General features: G+C 39.7%; 1 protein-coding gene across 1 annotated transcript; it reads left to right on the forward strand.

Moving 5' to 3' along the window:
* The first annotated feature begins 5,263 nt into the window (after nucleotides 1-5,263).
* On the forward strand, nucleotides 5,264-20,717 carry LOC144074032 (carbohydrate sulfotransferase 11-like). The gene is made up of 4 exons (XM_077600090.1): nucleotides 5,264-5,739; nucleotides 17,578-17,651; nucleotides 18,726-18,890; nucleotides 19,926-20,717. The coding sequence occupies exons 1-4, from the start codon at nucleotides 5,646-5,648 to the stop codon at nucleotides 20,604-20,606; spliced, it is 1,014 nt and encodes a 337-aa protein (XP_077456216.1). The 5' UTR covers nucleotides 5,264-5,645; the 3' UTR covers nucleotides 20,607-20,717.
* Nucleotides 20,718-26,015: the final 5,298 nt, after the last annotated feature.

The following is a 26,015-nucleotide window of genomic DNA, read 5'->3' on the forward strand; positions in this document are numbered from 1 at the left end:
GAAAAGATGGCGGACACGATCTGGCCAAGGATTTTTATAAGCTGGCCCGAGTGTTGATTTATACGAAGCTCAATGTTCTTTCTCCGGCTCAAAGATGAGGGCTTGATAAGCGGACGCCCAAAGTGCAAAGCAATTGGATAAGAGGAGAGTTTCAAACAAGCTGAAGGTCCCGCTTTTATCTTTCTTGCTCCCATTTCTGACTCTTGTTCCATCCGGGTATTGACAAGTTGCTGCTTCAAGATAGCCTTTTGCTATCCTTTCTTCCCAGGAGCGAATTCTAGGAGAAGAAATCCGGGTTTTGTCAACTTTTTTTAGCTGTGGCGTCACATTTCGAAAAAATCTCAAGGCACAGAAAGTCATAGATTCGTTTTTTGCTTGGGTGGGTTTTCTCCGGGTACTCCAGTTTCCTCCTAAACCCCAAAAACCTGCATGCTAGGCTAGCTGATTGAACACTGAAATTGCCCCTAGCTATGATTGGTTGTCCTTTGTCTCCTGCAATTGGCTGGCCACTGATTCAGGGTGTGCGTCATTAGCTGGGATAGGCTCCAACACCCCCCTGCCACCCTTGTGAGGATAAGTGGTTCAGAAAATGTACTTATTTTAAATGCCTTTCAAAGTGAAATATCTGTTTTTTATTTGGATTATAGCAAATGAAATTCCCCCAAAATCTTTTTTAAAAATGTTAAGGCTCACTGTAGATTTTTTCACAAAGTTCTAGTCATTAAGGCGAACCTTAAAGTTATCATTAAATATAACACACACACACAAACAAGTGAAACATTGTTATTGTTAACTTTGTGAGCCTTCCGACATGGAAAAACAAAAATAAAATATATTTCTTTCTAATGTGTCCTGCTGCATCTCTCATCTGTGCTTTGATGATCCTTTTTCTCTCTCACTGACACACAATTAAATCCCCAAATAATGATGATACCTGCTTCCAAAGTCTGTTTCATGCACATCAAAAAGGCTCGTGCTTGGACTAAACTCACAATATTCTTCAAATGAAGTCAAAAGATTGATTATTTGCACACAGGCGTTGATTTGACCTGCTAAACTTGAGTGTGCAATATGAGCAAATGGCGCCATCTTGAGGACGAAAGGGCTCCTTCACTTCACATACCTATGGGCACCCATTGAGGGTGGTCCCCCGCCTGGTGCCCAAAGTCAGCTGGTATAGGTTCCAGCACCCCCCGCGACCCTTGTGAGGATAAGCGGTTCAGAAAATGAATGTATATACATGCATACACACACACACGTATTTCAGTGTGGTGTTTTATATTTGCTTGTAGCGTATGGGAACAATAAAGAAAGTTACATTTGAAAAAGCACACCGAATCATCTGTTGCTTAGCAACCATTTTGAGCCTATCTGTGTGGCACTTTGGTAAGTCACTGCAAATGAAGATAATTCCAGACGTCATCCGCGATAGTACTCGGAGTAGTAGCAGTAGCAGTAGTAGTAGTAGTGGTAGTTGTAGTAGTAGTGGTAGTAGTGGTAGTCGTAATCGTAGTAGTAGTAGTGGTAGTTGTAGTAGTAGTGATAGTACTACTACTACGGTAGTAGTGGTAGTCGTAATTGTGGTAGTAGTAGTAGTGGTAGTTGTAGTAGTAGTGATAGTACTACTACTACGGTAGTAGTGGTAGTCGTAATTGTGGTAGTAGTAGTAGTGGTAGTTGTAGTAGTAGTGATAGTCGTACTATCACTACTACTACAACTACCACTACTACTACTACCACAATTACGACTACCACTACTACCGTAGTAGTGGTAGTCGTAATCGTGGTAGTAGTAGTAGTGGTGGGAGTAGTAGTGGTAGTAGTAGTAGTAGTAGTAGTAGTAGTAGTAGTAGTAGTAGTAGTAGTAGTAGTAGTAGTAGTAGCAGTAGTAGTAGTAGTAGTAGTAGTAGTAGTAGTAGTGGTAGTTATAGTAGTAGTGGTACTAGTAGTGGTAGTCGTAGTAGTGGTAGTAGTAGTAGTATTCGTAGTAGTAGTGGTGGTAGTAGTATTAGTACCAGTACTTGTAGTAGTAGTTGTGGTAGTAGTAGTGGTGGTAGTAGTAGTAGTCATAGTAGTACTCATAGTAGTAGTAGTAGTAGTAGTCATAGTAGTAGTAGGAATAGTAGTGGTGGTAGTAGTAGTAGCAGTAGTAGTAGTAGTATTAGTAGTAGTAGTAGTATTAGTCATAGTAGTAGTAGTACTCATAGTAGTAGTAGTCATAATAGTAGTAGTAGTAGTCATAGTAGTAGGAGTGGTGGTAGTAGTAGTAGTAGTAATAGTAGTAGTAATAGTAGTAGTAATAGTAGTAGTAGTAGTAGTAATAGTAATAGTAGTAGTAGTAATAGTAGTAGTAGTAGTCATAGTAGTAGTAGTAGTAGGAGTGGTGGTAGTAGTAGTAGTAGTAATAGTAGTAGTAATAGTAGTAGTAATAGTAGTAGTAGTAGTAGTAATAGTAATAGTAGTAGTAGTAATAGTAGTAGTAGTACTATGGGATTGTGTTATACATCCACTAGATGGAGCTACCTTGATTAACCAATATTGATCTATGGATATATATTTATATATTTGAGAAAATTGACGTCTTTTAGTGGCGCCTTTAAGTGTGGAAAAGACGGTAATCATCCCTTATCCAAACAGTAAAAATCGAGTTCCGAAGATCCTGACTTATGCTCCATAGCTACCAAGCTTCAAGTTTACGAATGACAGAGAAGCAGGCCTTCAAAGTTAGTGTTTACAACAACAACAATCCCAAACTGAGCGGTGACCTGACAAACCTCCAGCTCGGTTTAAAAATAAATAAATAAATAAATAAATAAATAAATACAAAAAAGGCTGTTATGAAAGAGGACTCTCGCTCTCACAGAAATCACACAATCTGACAGATGGTATAACACAACATCCACTGTAGCTACCAGTTGCAGTTAAAGTTGAAGTCAGCCATTCATCCATTCAGCCATCCATCCATTCCTTTTCAGGCGTCACCATAGCAAAAACCATCAATTCTCTCCTTCCACAAGCCGCAGGAGGTTCGAGTGACCCAAAATGGAGGTATACATACGTCTCATTAAACCTCCGACTCCGACCAATCCGTGCCGTGAGTCATTCATCTGGTCATGGAAACAAAAAGCACCATTTGGTTGGGTGTTTGATCATGGGGTCACCCCATGAACAGCTGCTTTCCTCCACGCGTAACGCTTTTTATATTTAGCATAACCTTTGGATTTATTGACGCGATGCTGATTAATGGCTTTATGTACATTTCTATGGCCTTTCATTATGTAGCATGAACAGTAAAGTGGTTTCTCATGCCATGACTTTTCTGGTGTTTTTTTTTTGTTGTCTGACATGGACAGAACAGAAGAGTGGTTCCCTTCAAAAGTGGGTTGGAACGTTGGAAGAATTGATATGATGGCGTGAGTGGATTAAAACTGGACTCGAAGGTGTGTGAATAAATATTCGGGGATTTAAAAATAGTGCACTGTCCCTTTACATGTGGAAAAGTGTCGTTTCGCGTCCTACCCGAACGCCCGATTATTGTCTTTTAGCTTTGCCGGTTAGCTCTAAACACTGGGCCCATCCCGGAACCACAAATAGAAAACCACGTGAGCTCAGAGGGTTGAGCCCAAATCCACCGCAAACTGCAGCGTAAAACCTGTGCGTCCCAGAGGAGAAACTACACATTAGCACCCTCAAATTCCACCGTTCACAAATGCTAGGGCTCTTCGTTGCAGAATCAGACAACCAACCGACTTTGTGACGTACAGCCTTTCCTCATGGTGACGGTGTAATAAAGCTAATATGCTAATACGCTAATAATAATATTGTAATGTTGTAGATTTAGTGTGCGGACCAAATTGTTGCGATTAGCGCTAACGAAACCCTTCACTGAATAGGCCCAGGAGGTGGGAGGTCCGGTTGAGGTTTGGTCAGGTATTTTGCGGGTGAGTCCAACCTTCCAAGCCCCACCCCCTTTTCTAATGGATCCCAGGTACACACAACCGACTGCAAACTAAGACATTTTAACAAAATTATTGCTCTTTATATCAGTTTAAGTTGGTTTCACGCTCTCGTCTCACGCAAACACGCCCACCTTACGCCCTAAAACTGGACCCCCTGAAGATCGGGGGTCGGGTAGGGCCACCCCCTCAGCACCCCCTACTTTTCATCCTAAAATCGGCCCACCTGAAGGTTGTGGCTCGGGGGGGCCCACCGGGGGGGCCCACCCTCGGAAGCCCCCCTACTTTCCGCCCCTGCTTTAAAAGACAGTAGACGAGTTTAAACGCTTTTAATGGTCAAATTGGTTTCCTATTTCTAATTTAAGATTTATAATGGGCAGTGATTGATCCTAAAAATTGCCCCCCTTGTATTTTTCAAATTAATTCAAAATTAATTATTCAAATGAATCAAATATATTAACATATATTTTAGATATAATATTTAGATTTTTTTTAAATAAATGGATTAAAAGAACTGGATTGAAAGCCCTGAATATTAAGTTTTTTTAATAGATCTAAAACAATGTTTATTTTAGCTTTTTTAAAATATATTTTTAGATTTTACAAAATGATTTTTGAACTAAAAACATAGAAAATTATTATTAAAAAAATACAATTATTTATTTAAAAGGGGGAAAATCAGGAAATTTAATATAAATCTATACTCTACATTTTAATTTGATCCTAAAACTGAAAGTCGGCACTCATGATTTACTTTTCCGGGCCACACAAAATGATGCGGCGGGCCAGATTTGGCCCCCGGGCCGCCACTTTGACACAGGTGATATAAAGCATTGGAAATAAAAGCTGTTGGTTGCCAGGTTGTGACTCTTTATATATTTATATTACTTATGGTTTTTTTTACTGGGAAAACACACTTTGTGGAGTAGCACCACCAATTTTGTTATACGCAGCTGTGTATGATGAAAAAAGGCTTTTTGATTTTGATTAATCCAAGGAAATCATACTATATAAAGCATTGGAAATAAAAGCTATTGGTTGCCAGGTTGTGACTCTTTATATTTTTATATGACTTATTTATGTTTTTTTTTACTAGGAAAACACACTTTATGCAGTAGCACCACCAATTTCGTTATACGCAGCTATGTATGATGACAATAAAGGCTTTTTGATTTTGATTTTGATTTTTTGAAATCACAATCTATTTGAAATAAAGTCGTTGAAAAGTGAGGGGGCGCTCGAGATTTGCCGTGACGTCACCTCCCACGGCCCCCTCCATGTTTTGGCGAAGAAAAAAAATTCGTTCAACTTCCACAAACTCCATTCTCCGGCTTCAATTCGGCTTCCGAAACCGCGTCCGCGAAGACGGTTGTCGCCCCCACGATCGTTGGCTTTCGGCATTCCGGTGATCAAATTTGTTATGGAATGATTTATTGACGAGTTCATGTGAGTGGCTCCCCGAGAATAGTTCCAAAGCGCAGCCCACACTTGTCTCGGATGGCCGCTCACAGACGCTCTTCCAGCCGCTTCATGTTCCGAAAGACTGCCGGTTCCTCGGCCGATCGGCCCCGCTTCGTGTGAACCCCGGCCGGGGGAAAGGGGACACGAGAACCGAGGCGCAGGCGTCGCGACGGAGAGCCGCCCGAACGGACGGCCGATCGGCCGGGCGGGGGGACCGGCGACCGGCACGATGAGGATGCCCCGAGGAGGACGCCTGTTTCTGGCGACGTGCCTGGGTTCTCTCGTGGTCCTGGTGCTCTACTACCAGAGTGCCGAAAAGCTCGGTAAGTCGCCCCCCCCCCTGACTCCTCATTTTGATAGATTTATAGATCTTTTTTTTTTTTACTGTAAATGTCTCCAACTCCAACTCTATCATTTTTTTAGGAGTTCTAATAAAGTTAAGAGCAGAACGGTTTGTCCGTGAAATGACTGTCAGGAGAACATGTTGTACAAACCGCAATTCGGAATTAAATGGAGATGTTTTGTATCATTTTAAATTTAAAGATTTGGAAATATTTTTGGAACATATAGCGAGATGCTTTGTCAATGATTGTGTTTATAATAATTGAATTGAATGCTTTTATTGTCATTTTATGCAAGTACAATGAGATTTAAAGCTAAAGTTTCACCACAAAATGCACAAATAATATCTATAAACAAATAAATAATAACAAATTAATAATAAGGCTGGGTGGCAAATGAGTGGTTAGCGCGTTGGCCTTACAGTGGGGGATTTGGGTTCAAATCCAGGTCGGTCCACTTGTGTGGAGTTTGCATGTTCTCCCGGGCCTGTGTGGGTTTTCTCCGGGTACTCCGGTTTCTTCCCACATTCCAAAAACATGCATGGTAGACTGATTGGACAATCTAATTTGCCCATAGCTATGAGTGATTGGTTGTATTTCTCATTGTGCCCTGCCATTGGCTGGCCACCCAATCAGGGTGTCCCCCACCTTTGGCGTGAAGTCAGCTGGAATGGCCTCCAGCACCCCCCGCGATCCTAGTGAGGATAAGGCAGTTCAGAAAACGAGATGGGTAGGTGAGATGAATAATATATAAATAATTAATAAATAATTTCCCATTATGCTTGATGTACAACTTCTATTTTGATTTAGTTTGCGCCTAATTAAACTGCTCGTCAGGGGTGCTAGACAGCTGATTTTGTTGGAACACGTGCAGAATGGAATTTGGAATTCTCTCGGGTAATTACCCAGAAAGAATGCTCCTCGGGGGAAGTCACTGCTCGCATGATCGATCAAATTTGAATTTTAATAAAAATAATGTTGCCCTATGGCGGCCCGGTGGATGAGTGGTTAGCTCGTTGGACTCACAGTTCTGCGGTCCTGGGTTCGAATCCAAGTCGGTCCACCTGTGTAGAGTTTGCATGTTCTCCCGGGGCCTGCGTGGGTTTTCTCTGGGTGCTACGGTTTCGTCCCACATTCCAAAAACATGCATGCTAGGCTGATTGGACACTCTGAAATTGCCCCTAGCTACGAGTGATTGGTTGTTTGTCTCATTGTGCCCTGCCATTGGCTGGCCACCAATTCAGGGTGTGCCCCGCCTCTGGCCCGAAGTGGGTTGGGATAGGCTCCAGCACCCCCCGCGACCCTAGTGAGGATGTAACGGTTTAGAAAATGAATGAATATACTAGCTTAGGGAATCTAATTAACAGGCTAACCCAGAGTGTATATCCAAAATGGACAACACCCTGCGTGGCACAGGAAGCTCGTTGCGTGTTATTGTTTTGCCTCCATTGTTTGACTTTTAAGTGCCACCACCCTTGGGAAGGAATACGTCTGTCCACTGTGCCAATATAAACTCATCAGTCATGCCATAGTTATTGCTATCATGGTTATTTTTGGAGTCAACGTCAGGGGCCATTTAAACGATGAGTGTACAAACGCCCTCAAAAAATTCACATATTAAACAACTTCTTTGAATCTATCTATAATATGCTGAAATTCTCAATGAGGAGCATGTTTTTAATGTTAATGCTTATGATTAGTTTGTTTACAAAAGGAGCCTAGAGACAAAAGACAATCAGGCACACTCACACTCATACCTAGGGGCAATTTAGAGTGTCCAATCAGGCGAAAGACAGCTTTATATTCACTAAAATTGAAGATTATTAACCACAGTGGGTTGGAAAATCATTATTTATCATCATTTGATTCACAAAAAAAATCGCAGGGAAAAAGGAGACAAACAACCAATCACTCGTCACTAGGGGCAATTTAGCCTTCAATTAGCCTAGCATGCATGTTTTTTGGAATGTGGGAGGAAACCGGAGTACCCGGAGGAAACCCATGCAGGCCCGGGGAGAACATGCAAACTCCACACAGGTGGACGTGACCTGGATTTGAACCCAGGACCCCAGGACTCCTGTGCTAACCACTTGCTCCACCAGGCCGCCCTGATGCTACATTAGTTTACAAAATCTTCCATCAAAAAGCTGCTCCTCCACTGCAAGAATTTGCCAAAAAAACTCTAACACATCAACAAGGGCTGGCTCTAGAGGTGAATGTGTAGTTCCCTTCAAAAACTGTGCATTTAGCCGTGCCTCACATAGCAGTTAGCATACGTGAACTCCCGTCTCTGAACCCCTCGGCCAATAATCTTAAAGCCTGGCAGTTAGACAAATTAAATTGCCATCACAACGCCGTCTAAAACTCTAGAGTAGGACTTTTGGTCGCCGGACGTTTGGTCGCCCGGAAGGTTATTGATAATTACCATTTAAAATTGTTGCTCAAATTCCCTAAATACAAACTGCGAATTAGTATTTAGTCATACTTAATGCCCTAGTAATTATTAGGCTAAAGAAAGGCTCCAAATTTCCTGGACTTTTATTGTTTTTTGTTGGAGAACTTGTTAAGACCCTGACTGACGTAGCTTCTTAAAGGGACAACGCATGTACATACAAACTCTTCTACACTCACACGTCGGCTCAGTGAAACTGCTCAGGGCCATTGTTGTCTTTTATTGATGCGTAGACCGTGTTGTTTTACCTTGTTTGGTCGCCGGACTTTTGGTCGCCGGTTGTTTGGGTCCGGGCGACCAAACGTCCGGCGACCAAAAGTCCGGCGACCAAACGTCCGGTCACGAGATAATACAACTAAAATACAACTTTACGGTACATGACTGCTAGCATGTTGCTAGAAAGACATTAGAATTCTGACCAATTTGCCAACATTGTGCCATTTTTGTTGTCAAATTAGAAAAGACTAAGAAATACTAAGAAAAAACAAAGCATTCAAGTTTGTGTTTTCGTCAAAAACAACGTTTTCACACAGTGGTGCCGTGTGTCGTTTGTGTTTGCTCACATGCCAAATCTCAGCACAGTTTGAAGCATTACAGCTTGCGATATGTCTATTTTTTCATTTTATTTTTGAAGGATGGGCTTGTTCTAAGTGAATACTAGTATCAAATCTATTCCCTTGTGCTAATTTGCCAACTGCACCAGAATCACCAAAAGTCAACATTTGTATGTCCAATTTGCAAGAAAGAGGAGCAGACAAGTTTCTCTCTGATGCGCCACAGTCGGCCTCACACAGGCCAAGTCCACCAAAGTCCACCAAAGTCCACTCGGTAGGTTCTTGTGACAGTGATGGATTCCTCCTCGCAGCTTTAAACCCAAACCATCAAAGACCTCCGCGTGAGTCAGTTTAGTTCACCACGGTCAATTTTAGCTCACGCTTACTGTAGCCATATACACACGGGAACAATGTAGTATTTGAAACCCATGGCCACACATTCATTCATTCATTTTCGGAACCGATTACATACCTGGCAACCTCGGACAATTGCTCCCTTATTAATGATTGCAATTCCCCTTATTAAGTGATGATAAACTGTACAAACACAATATTTACTCACATAGGGTGCACTTAAAAGTTTAATATTTTCCCCAAAGTGGACGGGGTGTCCAATCAGTCGGTGCAGTACATTCAATATTCTGTAGATGTCGCTGTATGACGCTGACAGCTTGACTGTCTGGGTACATTGCTTGCTGACACGCTATATTTATACATTTTTTTCAGTGTTTTTTTCCTGTTAGTCAGTGCGAATGGCGGAGCTTGTTCGCTAATACGAGAGGAGTACTACTTCCCGGGCAAGTGTGCACCATTTTGGGAATATTTTGAAGGGAAGACAAAATCTGAAAGTCAGGGTGGAGGCGGGGCAAATAGAGCCAACCCGGGAGAAGAAAAGTATCAAAATGTCAAACAAAATTAGAATTAAGTTTAGTGTGACGTTAGATTAAACTTATTTTTGAGTGTGTCTGCATCGTAATCCAAGTTCATTTAAATTTGTTTATGTTATGTTACGAGCACGTTGCCGTGCAAAAAATCCTGTACAAAAGTTGTTATACGGGGTACACAATTTGAAATAATTAAAAAAAACTACAAAATACGGAGAACCAATCACTCTTCGCTAAGGACCATTTATCATGCAATTAGCCTAGCATGCATGTTTTGGGCGTGTGGGAGGAAACCGTAGAACCCGGAGAAAACCCACGCAAGTCTGAGGAGAACATGCAAACTCCACACAGTGAGGGGCCCAGCTGGGATCGAACCCTCGACCACAGTACTGCGAGGCCAACGCGCTAACCACGCATTTATACAAAAATACGTAAGATTGTCAGAGATTTTTATTATGTTGATTACTATATGTTTGTGTTTCTTAATAAAATGGTTGTCTATTTTAATTTTTGACCACTTTTGATGAAATTGACATTTTTTGTTTAAACCACAGGTGTCAAAGTGGCGGCCCAGGGGCCAAATCTGGCCCGCCGCATCATTTTGTGCGGCCCGAGAAAGTAAATCATGAGTGCCGACTTTCTGGTTTAGGATCAAATTCAAATGAAGATTATAGATGTATATTATATTTTCTTATTTTCCCCTTTTTAAATCACTAATTGAGATTTTTTTAATCCAATATTTTTGGTTTTAGTTCAAAAAGTATTTTGGCAAATCTGAAAATAAATATATAAAATATTTTCTATTTGAAAAAATATATTTTGTTTTGAAAAAACAAATGATTAAAAGACAATTTCCCTTACTAAGGAACAAAAAAGCTCAAATAAACATTGTTTTACATCTAGACAAACTGAATATGAAAATGACACCTTTGGTTTAAACAGTCCTTTTGATTATTTACTTCTAAACACATTCAATATATTTGAAGATAAAACATGTGCGCCTTTCTAAGTTATAGCCGGAAATATTGTTGTCCTTTTTTTTCTAGACGGGTCTAAAATTTAATGACGTCAACTAAACATCTTGCATCAGCGTCTCTTCCTGCCGATCACCGTTCATAACCACACGATTACGTTATTTAAACCCCAAAAAATGACTTTAACCATATTATCGTCATACCGCAAGTCATCTCTCCATTCATAATAAGTTTCTAACCTCCACCTTAAAAATTAACGTAAACACGCAATCGCAAAATGAATCCAAATAATTAAAAAATCCAAAAAAACGTCCTATCACAAAGCGAGAACCTAAATGAGGTCACCGTGACTCAAGCACAGCAGGAGTGCGGATGTCTTCAAACGATCCTTCAGCATGGAAGTCGACAACTAACCCAGCGGGAGTGTTGTCTATCATTAAAGGAAACATTAAAAAAACACAAGTGTCTGCTCAACCTTCCAAAGAATATCACCTGTCGTAAACTCACATCATCTCATCTGCTTTAATGACATCCAGGTGTAGCTCGCTAAGATGTCTGTTCTCATTAAAGAACTTTTTTTTTAGCGTTCCTAAGTTTCCCTTTCAAGGCTAATGCACTTCGGTTACGTACTTTGGAGAATGAGACGATCACAATATGCCCGACCCTTTTAAAATTTGCAAGAATGTTAATGTAGCGCATCATTTTAGTCAATCAATGCTTCAAGGCGAGGAAAACCCGCATTTTCTTCACCGGATGAGGGTTGTCCCCTGACCCCCATCTATAGACACCCCCCCCCCCCCCCGAGAGTCTCCTGACCAGCTGCATCTCCGTTTTGTCTGGAAATCTTTGCATACCTGTCAACCTCTGCCGATAACTGCCCTTATAAATGATTATGATTCCCCTTACAAACCCCCCAAAAACCTTACAAACACCGTACGACTCGTACGGTGTTTGTAAGGTTTTTGGGGGGTTTGTAAGGGGAATCATAATCATTTATAAGGGCAGTTATCGGCAGAGGTTGACAGGTATGTCTTTGTTTTAGTGAGTAGCAGGGGTGAAGCTAGCCTTCTTTAGTTGGTAGCGTTAGCACAGAATTTTGGTGGAACCTTTTTTCAAAAAAAAAACATCCATTTATTTTCTTTACTTGAGGTATAGCTTTTCCGATACTTTCACTTTTAATAAGGTGAAAATCCAGGTATACATATAGTTGTACCTCTACTTACGAAAATAATTTGTAACTTGGATTTTTTTTGTAAGTAGAGACATATTTAACATCAAATTAGCCTAATTTGTTCCACGATCTTTCATACTAGCTCCTTTAAAAATGTTACTCTTTGTATGAAATAAGTATGCAAATGGATGTAAAAGAAAAAAAGATATATACTATATATACGTATATTTAATTGAAAAATTAAAAACACGTCAAAATTTAAGTGGGCTGGCAGTGATTTTATATTATTTAATCCCAATAACGGGAATAGATGACCAATCTCTTTGTGCAGAAGAAACTGGCTTACTTTTTTAAAAGTAAAAAAATATAAATAAGGTGACAGTGAATAATCAAGTTTACGTCCAATCCATTTGGTTTGGGCTGACAAAAAAAAATAATTAAATGGAGATGGACGTCCAATCCAATTCAAATGGAAGCAAAAAAAGAGGAAATGGGTAATACATTTTATATGACGCAATTAAAAATAATAGGAAAGGGAAAGATATTTTCTAAAGGGGTGGAAATGCGAGTGGCAGCTGAGTACACATATATACACGCACATAAACACGCCATTTTTTACTTAGAGGCTTTTTGTATCCTGATTATTTCGTATGTAGAGGCATTCGTAAATAGAGGCATCACTGCATACAGTAATCCCTCGAATATCGCGGTTAATATAGCGCAGACCTATAATAATCGAAAAATCGCAGTAGGGTCACTCCTATTATAACTACCTTTTTTTTTTCTTCAGCGCTGAGTCGTAGTAGCAAGAGTGGCTTCTGCTTACGGGTTTCAACATGGATTTTCACATTTTTCTGAACTTGATTTTTTTAAATAATTAATAGCAGAAAATAAATCGTGAACAACTGAATTCGCGATAAGCGAAGTCACGGTAATCGAGGGAAGACTGTAATGTGCCGCAAACAACATTCTAAGCTACCCTGCTAAAAGAAATGTACTGGTTACAAGCTTTTTTTTACCTTTCAGAGAATTGTTTACAAAGTCAGTGACACACAATGTCCTTCGCACTTTATCACGATGATTAAGGGGAAGAGGTTTTCAAACAGGGAAGTTAATTTCCCCACAGAGCAGCGCTAAGATTTTCGCCGATCACCCAAGATAAATGAAGTGGCCCACACACGTATTTTTGATTTAAATTTGTGCTGCCCTGTTTATAACATCGTGACATTCTACCAAGCAAACGTAAAGACCGAAGCACTCAACGGAGCCTGAACCCTGACCGCCAAGTGTTTGCGTCGGGGCGCTGCATCAACTGTCTGCATTGCTTCACTTCCTGGATCTGAGAGGAAGTTGTGGTTTGGGGTGCAACGCCACGTATGATACAGAAGAAGGTGGTTTACGTGGGTCGAAATAGAGCACACGCAAACTTTAAAACATTTACCTTTTGCAATCGAGTTGAATCTGGACACGAGATTAAATGGCATTTTTTTTCAAAGTTATAATTATAATGGCCAAATAATACGCGAAAGCACATTGGGCAATAGCTAGTATTCACCCCATTTGACAAGATATTTATTTAACTATTTGTTCATAAATAGGTCGCACTGGGCTCTTAACCAAAGTTTATTTTAGAGGATGTTTAGATGAAAAAAAAAAGTATAAAGTCTATCATTAAGGCATACTGGGCTGTAAATTGCAGAGTTCAAAGCTGGAGAGAAAAGTAACTATTTATACTTCAAAAAATGACAATATTATACAAAGTGTGAAAATGTAATATCCACCACATATGTTTGTTTTTGGTTGGGGATTAAGATCCTAACTAGCAGATGCTAGTAAGATGGAAAACTAACAAAAATTGTGGTAATGCTATATTTAAAAAGGGTTCTAATACTTTGGATTGTTATGCTAGTTATGCTAGTTTTCATTTCACAATGTAAAAAATAGTGTAGGAATTAGAAAGAGCTTAACATACAATTCAAAAGTCAAAGCAAAGTCTTCAGAAAAACAGCTTTAGATTCATTAAAATCAAAGATTATTAACCACATTGGGTTGCAAAATCATTGTTTATCATCATTTAATTCACAAAAAAAATCGCCAAACAACCAATCACTCGTCGCTAGGGGCAATTTAGCTTTCAATTAGCCTAGCATGCATGTTTTGGGGATGTGGGAGGAAACCGGAGCACCCGGAAAAAAACTCATGCAAGCCTGGGGAGGACATGCAAACTCCATTCAGTGATAACCCACCTGGGATCAAACCCACGGGCCGCCAGGTTTTATCGTTTATTTTGCAGTAGTTAACTTCTCAAGTCAATATTTGCACACGGTACTTGGAGTTATCCCAAAGTTTGTCAAAACAACGCCAATATCTCGAAGCAAAACCTCCACAGAATTTGAAAATCCAATCTTCAGTATTTTGGACCTGACCCTGTTGTGGTGTTAATCCTTTTTACAAGGCTTTTTAACAAGACACTTGGCCTGTTCTCATGGGCCGGCTCCAACATGCTCAACTCCCTGGCAACCATGAGCTTTTCTTGCTCAAGTTGACAAAGCCAAGTCATTTGTAAATGTCCATCAATATTTACACTTTTTTTTCAGGTTGACACAATGATCATATCACACATGACTTACCACCTAACAACTTTGTCATTGGCCTGCGAGATAACACTAAAACCAATTGAAACCGTTTACAAGCAAGCTCTGAAAGTATTGGACAGAAAACCAAAAACGCACCACCCCCGTCCGATATTAAAAAGACCCAAACACCTGAACTAGGGCAATACTGTTAAATATGCATATACTACCTTAATTTACAACATCTCCCATTACAAAGCTCCTCCTCCACTGCAAGATTTTGAACAAAAATATTCCAACACATCAACAAGGGCTGGCTCTAGAGGTGAATGTGTAGTTCCCTTAAAAAAACTGTGCCTTTAGCCATGCCTCACATAGCAATTAGCATACATGAAATCCCGTCTCTGAACCTCTTAGCCAATCATCTTAAAGCCTGGCTGTTAGACGAACAAAATGGCCATCACAACGCTGTCTAAAACTGTCCTACTAGTGTTTGTGTGTGTGGGTGTGGGTGTATGTTTCCTCGTTCACCTTCAACCTGCACAAGGGACTAAAGATGGAAATTAGCAATCAGCTACAATCTTACATATTTAAATGTATGTATTCATTAACATGAATATCTTCACCAAAATGTGTTTTTATTTGAGTATAACGTGCACATGTGTATAACGCGATTGCACTGGTACCGATAACTGGCAAATGCAGAACACATTCACAACAGATGGCACGGAAACCTGGGAAAACAAACTGATAGGATGAATACAATTCTCAAATGGAATTTACAATTTTAAATACTTAAAGTCTAATTCAACAGCATAATATTTATTTTTTTTCAAAGTCTGATTCATCATCATCAAATTCACCGAACAATTGATTTTTTTTTTCCAAGTGTGAGCATCGGCCAATAGAACGGGCTCTCATCTGGCGGGCAAAGACCAGTTTTACATCACCGGTGGAGGGCAGTGTTTCACCGAGATTCGTGTATAACGCGCACCTGAACTTTGCTTCAGTTTTTTGGTGCACAATTTTGCGTGTTATACACAAATAAATATGGTATTTACATGTATATGTTCATTAACATGAATATGAATGTGCTCAGGGCGGCCCCGTGGCTGAGTGGTTAGCGCTTCAGCCTCACAGTGGGGGTCCTGGGTTTAAATCCAGGTCGGTCCACCTGTGTGGAGTTTGCATATTCTCCCTGGGCCTGCGTGGGTTTTCTCCAGGTACTCCAGTTTCCTCCCACATACCAAAAATATGCATGGTTGGGTGATTGGACACTAAATTGTCCTTAGGAACGAGTGTGAGCGTGAAAAAATCAAAATAAATCAAACTCAGGTTGAAGATTTTGCACGTTTTTTTAGGAAAATGTCGGAGGATTAAGTCATCACAAAGCGCGGAGTTAATCGTTTTAACGACGGACCGTCTGGAAGTGTGTTCACAACAAAGGAGAGCCGAGGTGCAATTATTGCAATAATGAATGTAATTATTGCTGAGGAGCCGCTTCGCAAATTAGCATTTGGATTCTTCCAAATTAAAAAAAAATAGACGACACATCTGGGTTGTCTTTGGCCGTGTCATTTTGATATAACGCGTGACTACTTCCCATCCATCATTAATCAGTGGATAGTCCTTTTAACAAGAAGCTCATGATACCCTTGCATGTGACCATGCATTCACTTGCCCTTTGAAATGAAAGATTGAAAACAATCTGGAAATTTAAGCATTTTCATGTGATCTGCTATCTGGGTTCTCCACGTTTGTAAGTAGTCATATCCTGTGACTGAGTCCCGTCACCATGTGACAGGAAACGCTTGAACTCCTTTGAAGAAGGAGGCACAAGACAACTCAAAGTTGGAATGCTGACTCAGGCAACTTTATTTATACCGTTTTGGAGAACAAACGTAACAGACTAAAAAATTAAGTACAAGTAACGTGGGTATATTCGAACTCGGTTTCGGTGTATTAGTTAATTTTCCCAACTGCTTGTCCTCACAAGGACCGCGGGGGGTGCTGGAGCCTATCCCTGCCAACTATGGGAAGTAGGCGGGGACTCCCTGAATTGGTTGGTAACCAATCGCAGGGCAGACTGACACAAATAACTATTCACGCAATCACTCATACGTAATTTAAAGTGTCTGACTAGCCTAGCAATCATGTTCTTGGAATGTGGGAGGAAGCAGGAGTACCCAGAATAAAACCCATGCAAGCCCGGGAGCACAAACAGCTATATATATACACACACACACATATATATATATATATGTATATGTATATATATACATACATATATATAGGTATATATATATATATTATATATATATATATATATATATATATATATATATATATATATATATATATATATATATATATATATATATTTCAGCAACATGGTTATTTATTTATTATTAACTTATTTACTACCTATTTATTTGTCTAAAATGTCTTTTTCTGTGTCTGTATTCTCACCCTCTTGCTACTGTGACAGTGAAATTTCCGGAATACAGTATGAATAAAGTTATCTCATCTAATCTAATTAGTCACTTCCGCCCTTTTCACTATATAAATAAATATATAGTGTGTCAGCAAGCAATGTACCCAGAAAGTACCGACTGATTGGGCACCCCGTCCACTTTGGAGAAAATTTTAGACTTTTAAATGTGTGTATGTGTGTGTCAAATGTCATATGTCTATGTGAGTAAATATGTGCCGCAATGCATGTGTACGGTTTGTTGTCGCTTAACAAGGAGAATTGCAATCATTAATTTGAACAATTGGTCGAGGTTGCCAGGTATGAAATTAATAGTAAAGGTCCTTTGCCCAAGTTTTTCTAAAGTGCTAAAGCCAACTTATATACATTGTTTGAGGCACATGTGCAAAAGAAATCACTTCTCTGGTGCAGCCTCATTAGCCGCAGTTGGCCCTCGGTGGGGGATGGGATTGGTCGGCCAAAGAGACACTGAAAAGAAAAAGGCCCACAGAACAAACCATGGAGGAATTCCAATCTTTTCGATCAGTTCCTTCAGCCCAGTTCCCCCGTGGACATTTTCCTTTTTGCGCAATGTGAGAAAATACACTTGCCTTTATGTCATAGCACATTGCGTGTATTAGGACAGGACACCGTGTTCTTTCTAGAGGACGGACAGGTCTTCGGAAGGGCTTGAACATGAGGTATTGGTTAGGATCTCATGTATTATGTATGCCTGACGCAGAAGCTGATGCTGGGACAGGCGGCAGACTGAAGAAAACCAGAACTCCGTTGCAGAATCTATACAGTGGAGACCAGGTGAGGACGTGAATATCTGGTCCGAGTCCCCCGATTTTGACAATTTGCATACCGAGTCTCGATCTGATACTCGGGAAGTGTGTTACTGTATTTACTCGCATATAAGCTGCATTTGTCAGACCCCAAAAAAATGATGACTGAATCGAGGGTATGCGCATAAAAAGACGAAATGCGTGAAACTGCAAGGTGACAAAGACGAAACGCCATGACGCAAGACAATGCGGCCGAAAAAATGTATTTTGCAAAACTAAACTTCAAAATCGAGGGTGCGGCTTATATGCGCATAAAAAGACGACATGCGTGAAACTGCAACGTGACAAAGACGAAACGCTATGACGCAAGACAATGCAGCCAAAACAATGTATTTTTGCCAAACTAAACTTCAAAATCGAGGGTGCGGCTTATATGCGCATGAAAAGACGACATGCACGAAACTGCAAGATGGCAAAGACGAAACACCATGACGCAAGACAATGCGGCCGAAAAAATGTATTTTGCAAAACTAAACTTCAAAATCAAGGGTGCGGCTTATATGCGCATAAAAAGACGACATGCGTGAAACTGCAACGTGACAAAGACGAAACGCTATGACGCAAGACAATGCAGCCGAAACAATGTATTTTTGCCAAACTAAACTTCAAAATCGAGGGTGCGGCTTATATGCGCATAAAAAGACGACTTGCACGAAACTGCAAGATGGCAAAGACGAAACGCCATGACGCAAGACAATGCGGCCGAAAAAATTTATTTTGCAAAACTAAACTTCAAAATCGAGGGTGCGGCTTATATGCACATAAAAAGACGACATGCGTGAAACTGCAAGGTTACAAAGACGAAACACCATGACGCAAGACAATGCGGCCGAAAAAATGTATTTTGCCAAACTAAGCTTCAAAATCGAGATTACGGCTTATATGCGCATAAAAAGAGGACATGCACAAAACTGCAAGATGGCAAAGACCAATAATAAGACAATAATAATTTAGCGTGTCGCATGGCTCGGTTGTTTACATCAGCGTGTGTTTTGAACGTAAGCCCCGCCTATATTTCTTTTAACGCCCGCCCTTCTTCCAGCAAGCGCAGCTGTTGGCCGATCAGAAGTCACTTCAAGGTCGCAGGGAATTGTTGGAACGAGCTTGTTTGAGTCACACAAAGAAGCGGCGGGTGCTTTCTCCCGAAGATCTTAAACATCTCATCGTGGATGACAAACACAACCTCATTTACTGCTATGTTCCCAAGGTTGGTTCCCCGTCACTTTAAACCCCGTTTAAAATGTTCAAAAATGGCATTACCCAACACAACAAATTCATTTTCACTATCAAATCTGGTGAGGGGGGGGTTGTCAATTTTAGTTCAATAGTCTTCCTTAAAAAATGACTTCACAAAAAAAGAATATTAACCTCTATTTTAATCTCCATTTTAGTTCAACAGAATTTTTTTTTTTTTTTTAAGAAAGAAAATTAACCACTGAAAGTCCAATTTTTTCTCCATTTCAGTTCAACAGAATTATTTTAAAATATTTATTTTAAATTTTAAAAAAGGAAACCACTGAAAATCCAATTTTTCTCAAATGCAGTTGAAAAAATAAAATAAAAAATAAAAAGGGAATTAACCACAGAGAATCAAACATATTTTCTCAATTTCAGTTCAATAGAATTAAAAAAAAGAAAATGAACTTAATTCATTAGAATTAATTTATTTTCTGAGTTTTTTTTTCAATGTAATTTATTTTTGGGGTTTTTATTCCTTCGTTTTTTTAATTAACTTATTTTCTGTTTTAAACAAAATCTCCCTTCGTTTTAAAAATTAATATAGGTTGTTTTTGAATGTTTTTGTTCTCTATTTTTTAAATTAGTCATTTATTTTCTGGGGTTGTTTTTTGAAGAAAAAAAATTATCTCCGTTTTCAAATTAATTTTGGGTGTTTTTTATTTATTTTTTTCACAGTTTTCAAATTTATTTTTCGTGTAGTTTTTTTTAATTAAAAAAAGCAAATTAACCCCTGAAAACCAAATATCCTTTCTCAATTTCATGTGAACATAATTAATTTTAAAAAATGTGAATTAACCACACAAAATCAAATATGAAAATGAACCACTCAACAGAATTCATAAAATTTAAAAAAAAACGCTAATTAACCCCTGAAACCCAAATATCCTTTCTCAATTTCATTTGAACAGAATGAATTCCAAAACCAAACTCGCGATTGGTCGCCGACAACTACAAGCCTAACTTTTAACGGTTCAACCTTTTTTATATTTTTTGGGCGTTCCAGGTGGCGTGCACCAATTGGAAACGCGTCCTGATGGTCCTGAGCAGCGACGGCCGCCTCACGGAGCCCCTGGCCATCCCGGCCAACGAAGCCCACGTGGCTGGCAACCTTCGCACGCTGTCCGAGTTCTCGGTACCCGAGATCAACCGGCGCCTCCGCGGCTACCTCAAGTTCGTCTTCGTGCGGGAGCCCTTCGAGCGCCTGGTGTCGGCCTACCGCAACAAGTTCACCCGCAGCTACAACACGGCCTTCCACAAACGCTACGGCACCAAGATCGTGCGGCGCCACCGCAACCGGCCCGACCCGCGGGCCCTGGAGAAAGGCGACGACGTGGCCTTCCACGAGTTCGTCCAGTACCTGGCGGACCCCCGCACCCAGCGCGAGGAGCCCTTCAACGAGCACTGGGAGAGGGTGCACTCCCTCTGCCACCCGTGCCTGATCCGCTACGACGTGGTGGGCAAGTACGAGACGCTGGAGCGGGACGCCCACGCCGTGCTGTCCTTGGCGGGGGTGGACGACACGCTTCGCTTCCCCACCTCGGGGAAAAGCACCCGGACGGACGGCGACATGGCGGCGCGCTTCTTCAAGCACATCAGTCCCTTTTATCAGAAGAGGCTGTTCAACCTCTATCGTCTGGACTTCCTGCTGTTCAACTATTCCATGCCGGAATATCTCAAAACTTGACGGCGATTTGCACTTGTTCGTGGCGGAGGATGAACAAAACGTCTCTCAGCGGGTTGTGTCGTGAGGTTTGAAGGAAGTTGTTTTGTTTTCGGGTTTGCGCGGTCGTCAAACTGAACTCCAGTTTTCGATTCAATTTAAAAAAAAATATTCAAAAAAAATTAGGGTGGTCCATTGGATAAGTGGTTTTTCATGTCGGCCTCGCAGTTCTGGGGTCCTGGGTTCGAACCCAAGTCGGGCTTCCTGAGTGGAGTTTGTATGTCCTGCGCTTGCGTGGGTTTTCTCTGGGTACTCCTATTTCCTCCCATATCCCAAAAACATGCATGCTAGGCTAATTGGATGCTAAATTGCGCCTAGCTATGATTACTTGTTCTGCGATTGGCTGGCCACCGATTCAGGGTGTTCCCCGCCTGGTGCTCAAAGTCAGCTGGTGTTTGTTTGTCCTGCCTCCCCTTGCGTGGGTTTTCTCCGGGTACTCCGGTTTCCTCCCACATCCCAAAAACATGCATGCTAGGCTAATTGGATGCTAAATTGCGCCTAGCTATGATTGCTTGTCCTGCGCTTGGCTGGCCACCGATTCAGGGTGTCCCCCGCCTGGTGCTCAAAGTCAGCTGGGATAGACTCCAGCACCCCCGTGACCCTTGTAAGTGGCTCAGAAAATGAATGAATGAAAAAAAATACTGATATTTTTTTTAGAGAAGGGGATTATGGTTTTTAATGTTTTTATTTTGCATTCAAATTCTTTAAAATAGTGCCTTGTAATATTTTGTAAATGCTACACAATTTATCATTTTCAAAAATTGGAGTTGATACATCACAAAACTGGTCACATTTATAACACACAATTCATGCTCTGCGATTGGCTGAATGGAAACGGGAAAACTACCTGCTTAAAAGTGCTTCTATGTATTTTCTTTGCAATTCTATTTTATTTTATTTATGGCCTTGAGCCATATTTTTTATATGGATCACAATTTACCATGAAAATGCGCTTGGTTTAAAAAAAACTAAGTGAACATTTATTTAACAGTACAATCGCGATTAAATCGGATAATCGCTACTTTTAACACGGACTCAAATCACTTTCTAGTCTTGCCCGTCAGGCTTATAAAACTGAGGACCCGGATTTTAAGGAGCAGGTTCTCCTTTTGCATGGAGGTACGGACTGAAAATTCCAAAGCACCTCCTATATCTATTAAATAAAAATTAAATTATACGTGTCGGCCAATGCGTTTGGTATTTATTCATGTACAGAAATGCGACGTCTCGTTAGCAATTTGATCATTTCCATATTTTGACAAGAGTGAAAATATCGCTCGATACGGTATTTTGCGATAACGTCAACGTACAAAAGTTTTTTTTTTTAAATATGGACCATTTATGGAAATGCCAGCTGAAATGTTGAGCATGTAGATTATTATTATTATTTTTGTTTTCATTGGAGATGCGCTTATTAATCTATTGACTTCACTTTATTAGCATAAATGACAACATGAAGTTACTTTATTCACTGTGACAAAACTCTTTCAGGTAATATTATTCTGCTGAAAATGAACTAGATGTTTATCGCACAATGAATATGCAGTATTTGGATTTTTGAGCAGTTTTGTATGGCATCAACGTGTGATGCTGATATTGTGAGAAATGAAACCTACTGTGGATTTCTTCAGTAAAAACAGTGACTTTGTTTTTGCACACTTTTGAACGGATGCCAAATAAAAATCCCATTTTTGTTTTTATTTGTTCAGAAGTCAAAGCTTGTGTCCTCTTAATCCAAATTGAAGATATCAATGGATTTGCATATCTGGCAACCTCGGCCAATTGCTTCCCTTATTAATGATTGCCTTTCCCCTTATTAAGCCATGATCGGACGATTCGCCGACGGACGTTTGGCCGACGGACAGTTCGCCGAACGAACGTTTCGCCGAAACGCTCGCCCCGCCCCCGGATCATGTGTGTACATGTTTTTCAACCTCGGCCCACAGGCCATATGCGGCCCGTTACAGATAACATTCATTTAGGAATAACAAGGGCATGTACTGCCCCCCGGTGGACATATTTCTAAATACAAGTACATACTACACTACAATGTGCTGCCAATTTTTTATATTTTTTATTTTATCCTTGCGTTTAAAGTAGTAGCCATTTGGACACGCAATGTAATTTATCAAAGCGGGGGATTGATGTCTGACACTGAGAAAAAACAACACTAGGAGACTTATGTGAAATTCTAAGAGCAGTGGTTCCCAAACTGGGGGGCGCGCCCCCCTAGGGAGGCGTAAAGAGAATTCAAGGGGGGCGTGAAGTCATCTGCTAAAAAAAAATGTTTAAATAGATTATAAGAATAATAAAATTAAATAACAAATATCTGCCATTAAATACATGCAAAATATGATTATAGCAGTCACTCCAACGGTCCAACCCGTTTTCTACTAACAGAGATCTGTTTTCCGGAACAATGCTAAGAAATAAATGCAATAAAATAAAATAAGTTCACATGAGCAAAAGAGGAAGAGGGAGGGGGGGGGGGGGTTCGTGCGGGTCTACTGGAACCAAGAAGGGGGGCGTCAGGTAAGATAGTTTGGGAACCACTGGACTAGAGGAATCCACTTTTACTTCTAGTTTAATTTTAAATAATTTCCCATTATTTTAGGAAATATATATTCAAAATGATTTGCTGAGGATCTTAATTCAAAGATTAATCTCAACGTTTTCTATGCTGGTGTATGTTTTCTGGAGTAGGATTTCTGGATTTACAATTTCATTACAGTAGTACTTACTGTTACTACTACTACTTTATTTTCTCTATTTCTTCTGTCACGTAGGATAAAATAAAAAAAATAAAAAATGGCGGCACATTGTAGTACGTACTTGTGTTTAGAAATATGCCAAGCGGGGGGCAGTATATGCCCTTGTTATTCCTAAATGAATGTTATCTGTAACGGGCCGTATGTGGCCCGCGGGCCGAAATTGAAAAACATGTACACACACGATCCGGGGGGTGGGGCGAGCTTTTCGGCGAAACGTCCGTTCGGCGTACTGTCCGTCGGCCAAACGTCCATCGGCCAAACGTCTTTCGGCGAATCATCCGAGTAACTTATTAAGCAGTAAAAAAAATGAACAAATGCAACGCGGCACATAATTACTCACATTAAGTCTAAAATTTTCCCCAAAGTGGACAGGGTCCCAAATCAGTCGGTGCACTAAATTCAAAATTCTGTAGATGTCGCTGTTTGACGCTGACAGCTTGACTGTCTGGTTACATTGCTTGCTGACGCGCTATATTTATATAGTAAAAACAGGTACACGTGTTTCAAGTTGGGACCTGGCAACCTTTTATCCCTTTGAAAAAAAAAATTTGGACACCCGTGTCTTAAAGGTTCATTTTAACGTATTTGATTGACTTTCATTTCAGGTGAGCGACTGCCCAATTCCAGTAAAAACTTGCCATGCCCTCTACTTGTGCCGCCCGTTTCACACCGGGCAGCTACGCCGTCCAAACAAGGCCGTGACTGTATTCCAAGCCCGGCTCAGGTCAGAGCTTCCCTTGTTAGATCCCACCAGGGACATGGAGTGATTCAATCCACCTTCACTGCCCACACACTCACAAATGGCTAAAAGCGGAGTTTTGATCCAAATAGTATGGAATCTTATTGCATTCAGCTTAAAAATAAAAAATAAAAAGCCCTGGCGATTTTTCAAATTCATTTATTTTCTGAGGTTGTTTTTGTTTTCTTTGTTTTTCAAGTAAATTTATTTTTGGGGTTGTTTGTGGAATTTTTTCCCTTTGTTTTTTTTAAAATAAATGTAACTGGGGTTGTTTTTTGATATTTTTTTTCTGTTTTCAAAATGTTTTGGAGTTGTTTTTTGATTAATTATCTTTTGAAATCCCTATTTTTCAAATTAATTGAATTTCTGTTTTTGGGGATTTTTTTTTATTCTTTGTTTTTCAAAATAATTAATTTTTGGGGTGTTTTTGTTTAATTTTTTTTGCTTTTGTTTTTCAAATTAATTAATTTTCTCGGGTTGTTTTAGTATTAATTTTTTTTCTCCGTTTTTCTATTTAATTTATGTTCTGGGGTTGTTTTTGCAATTTCTATTTCTTTCTTCATTTTTCAAATTAATTTATTTTATCGGGTTGTTTTTTTAACTATAATTATTTTCTTCTTTTTTTAACTTAATGTAATGTCTACGGTTTTTGTTTTTTAATATTATTTCTTAGTTTTTCAAATTATTTTATTTTCTGGGGTGTTTTTTAATGACTTATTTTGTTCTCTGTTTTTCTCATTTTTTTATTTTTTTCCAAATTAATATATTTTTAAATTTTATTAAGAAAACAACCCCAAAAATAAATTAATTTGAAAATGGCCACAGATTTTTATTTTTTTATTTTTAAGGTGAATGCAATAAGCTTCCATAAAATAGCACTTCACAAGCTATTCTTGACAAAATTGCAAATTATACAAGGATACTTTCCACAACTGCGGTGCGCCATTTCGTCTGCGGCTGATACAAACGTACGGTTGAGTGATCAAATTTGAGGGTGAACTAAAAATGGAATGCTCACTTCTGATGTTTTTTAGGTAAAACTATAATTTTATAATTTTATCTTTGTGAAATGACCTTCAACGACGAAGCTTGCTGAAATGAAATATTTGCCATGCTTGGGCTGTTTAGGATATTTCTCATTTTTTCTTTTGGATATCAGACGTCACAGGATGTTATCTGAAGGGTCACGGGTGGTCTCAGAAGATTAAAAAGTGACAGAAATACTCCCTGATGTTGAAAACAAACATTTGAGAAAATCAACTTTTCTAAAGGCCAGGTGCCAAAAACATTTGTAGTTTTTACAGTTTCATTTACCTTAAATATTTATTCTTCATAATGCTTATCATCACATGGGTCCCGCGGGGTGCTGGAGCCTATCCCAGCCAACTATGGGCACCAGGTGGTGACACCTAGGATTGGTGGCCAGCAGATACCTGAAACATAAATCAAAATAAACAACTATATGTATAATACATACTAGTAATCATTTTTTTTGCCATATACAGTGGTACCTCGAGATACAAGCTTAATTCGTTCCGGGACTGAGCTCGTATGTCGATTTACTCGTAACTCAAATGAACGTTTCCCATAGAAATCAACTAAAAACAAATTAATTCATTCCATCCCTCTGAAAAAACACCAAAAACAGGATATTGGATTGGAAAAAATGTTTTATTTGTTCTATTTCGCCATCTATTAACAAAGTAATAAAAATACTAGTGGTTTAATAGTACTAAAATGGGTTTAATAGTACTAAAATTAGACAGATTTTGCAGAGGGGAGTGACATTTTGCACGGCAACGCGCTCATAACATAAACAAATCTAAATGAACTTGGATTATGATGCAGACACTCAAAAATAAG

Source organism: Stigmatopora argus, chromosome 1 (assembly GCF_051989625.1).
Source record: "Stigmatopora argus isolate UIUO_Sarg chromosome 1, RoL_Sarg_1.0, whole genome shotgun sequence".
Lineage (NCBI taxonomy): Eukaryota > Metazoa > Chordata > Actinopteri > Syngnathiformes > Syngnathidae > Stigmatopora > Stigmatopora argus.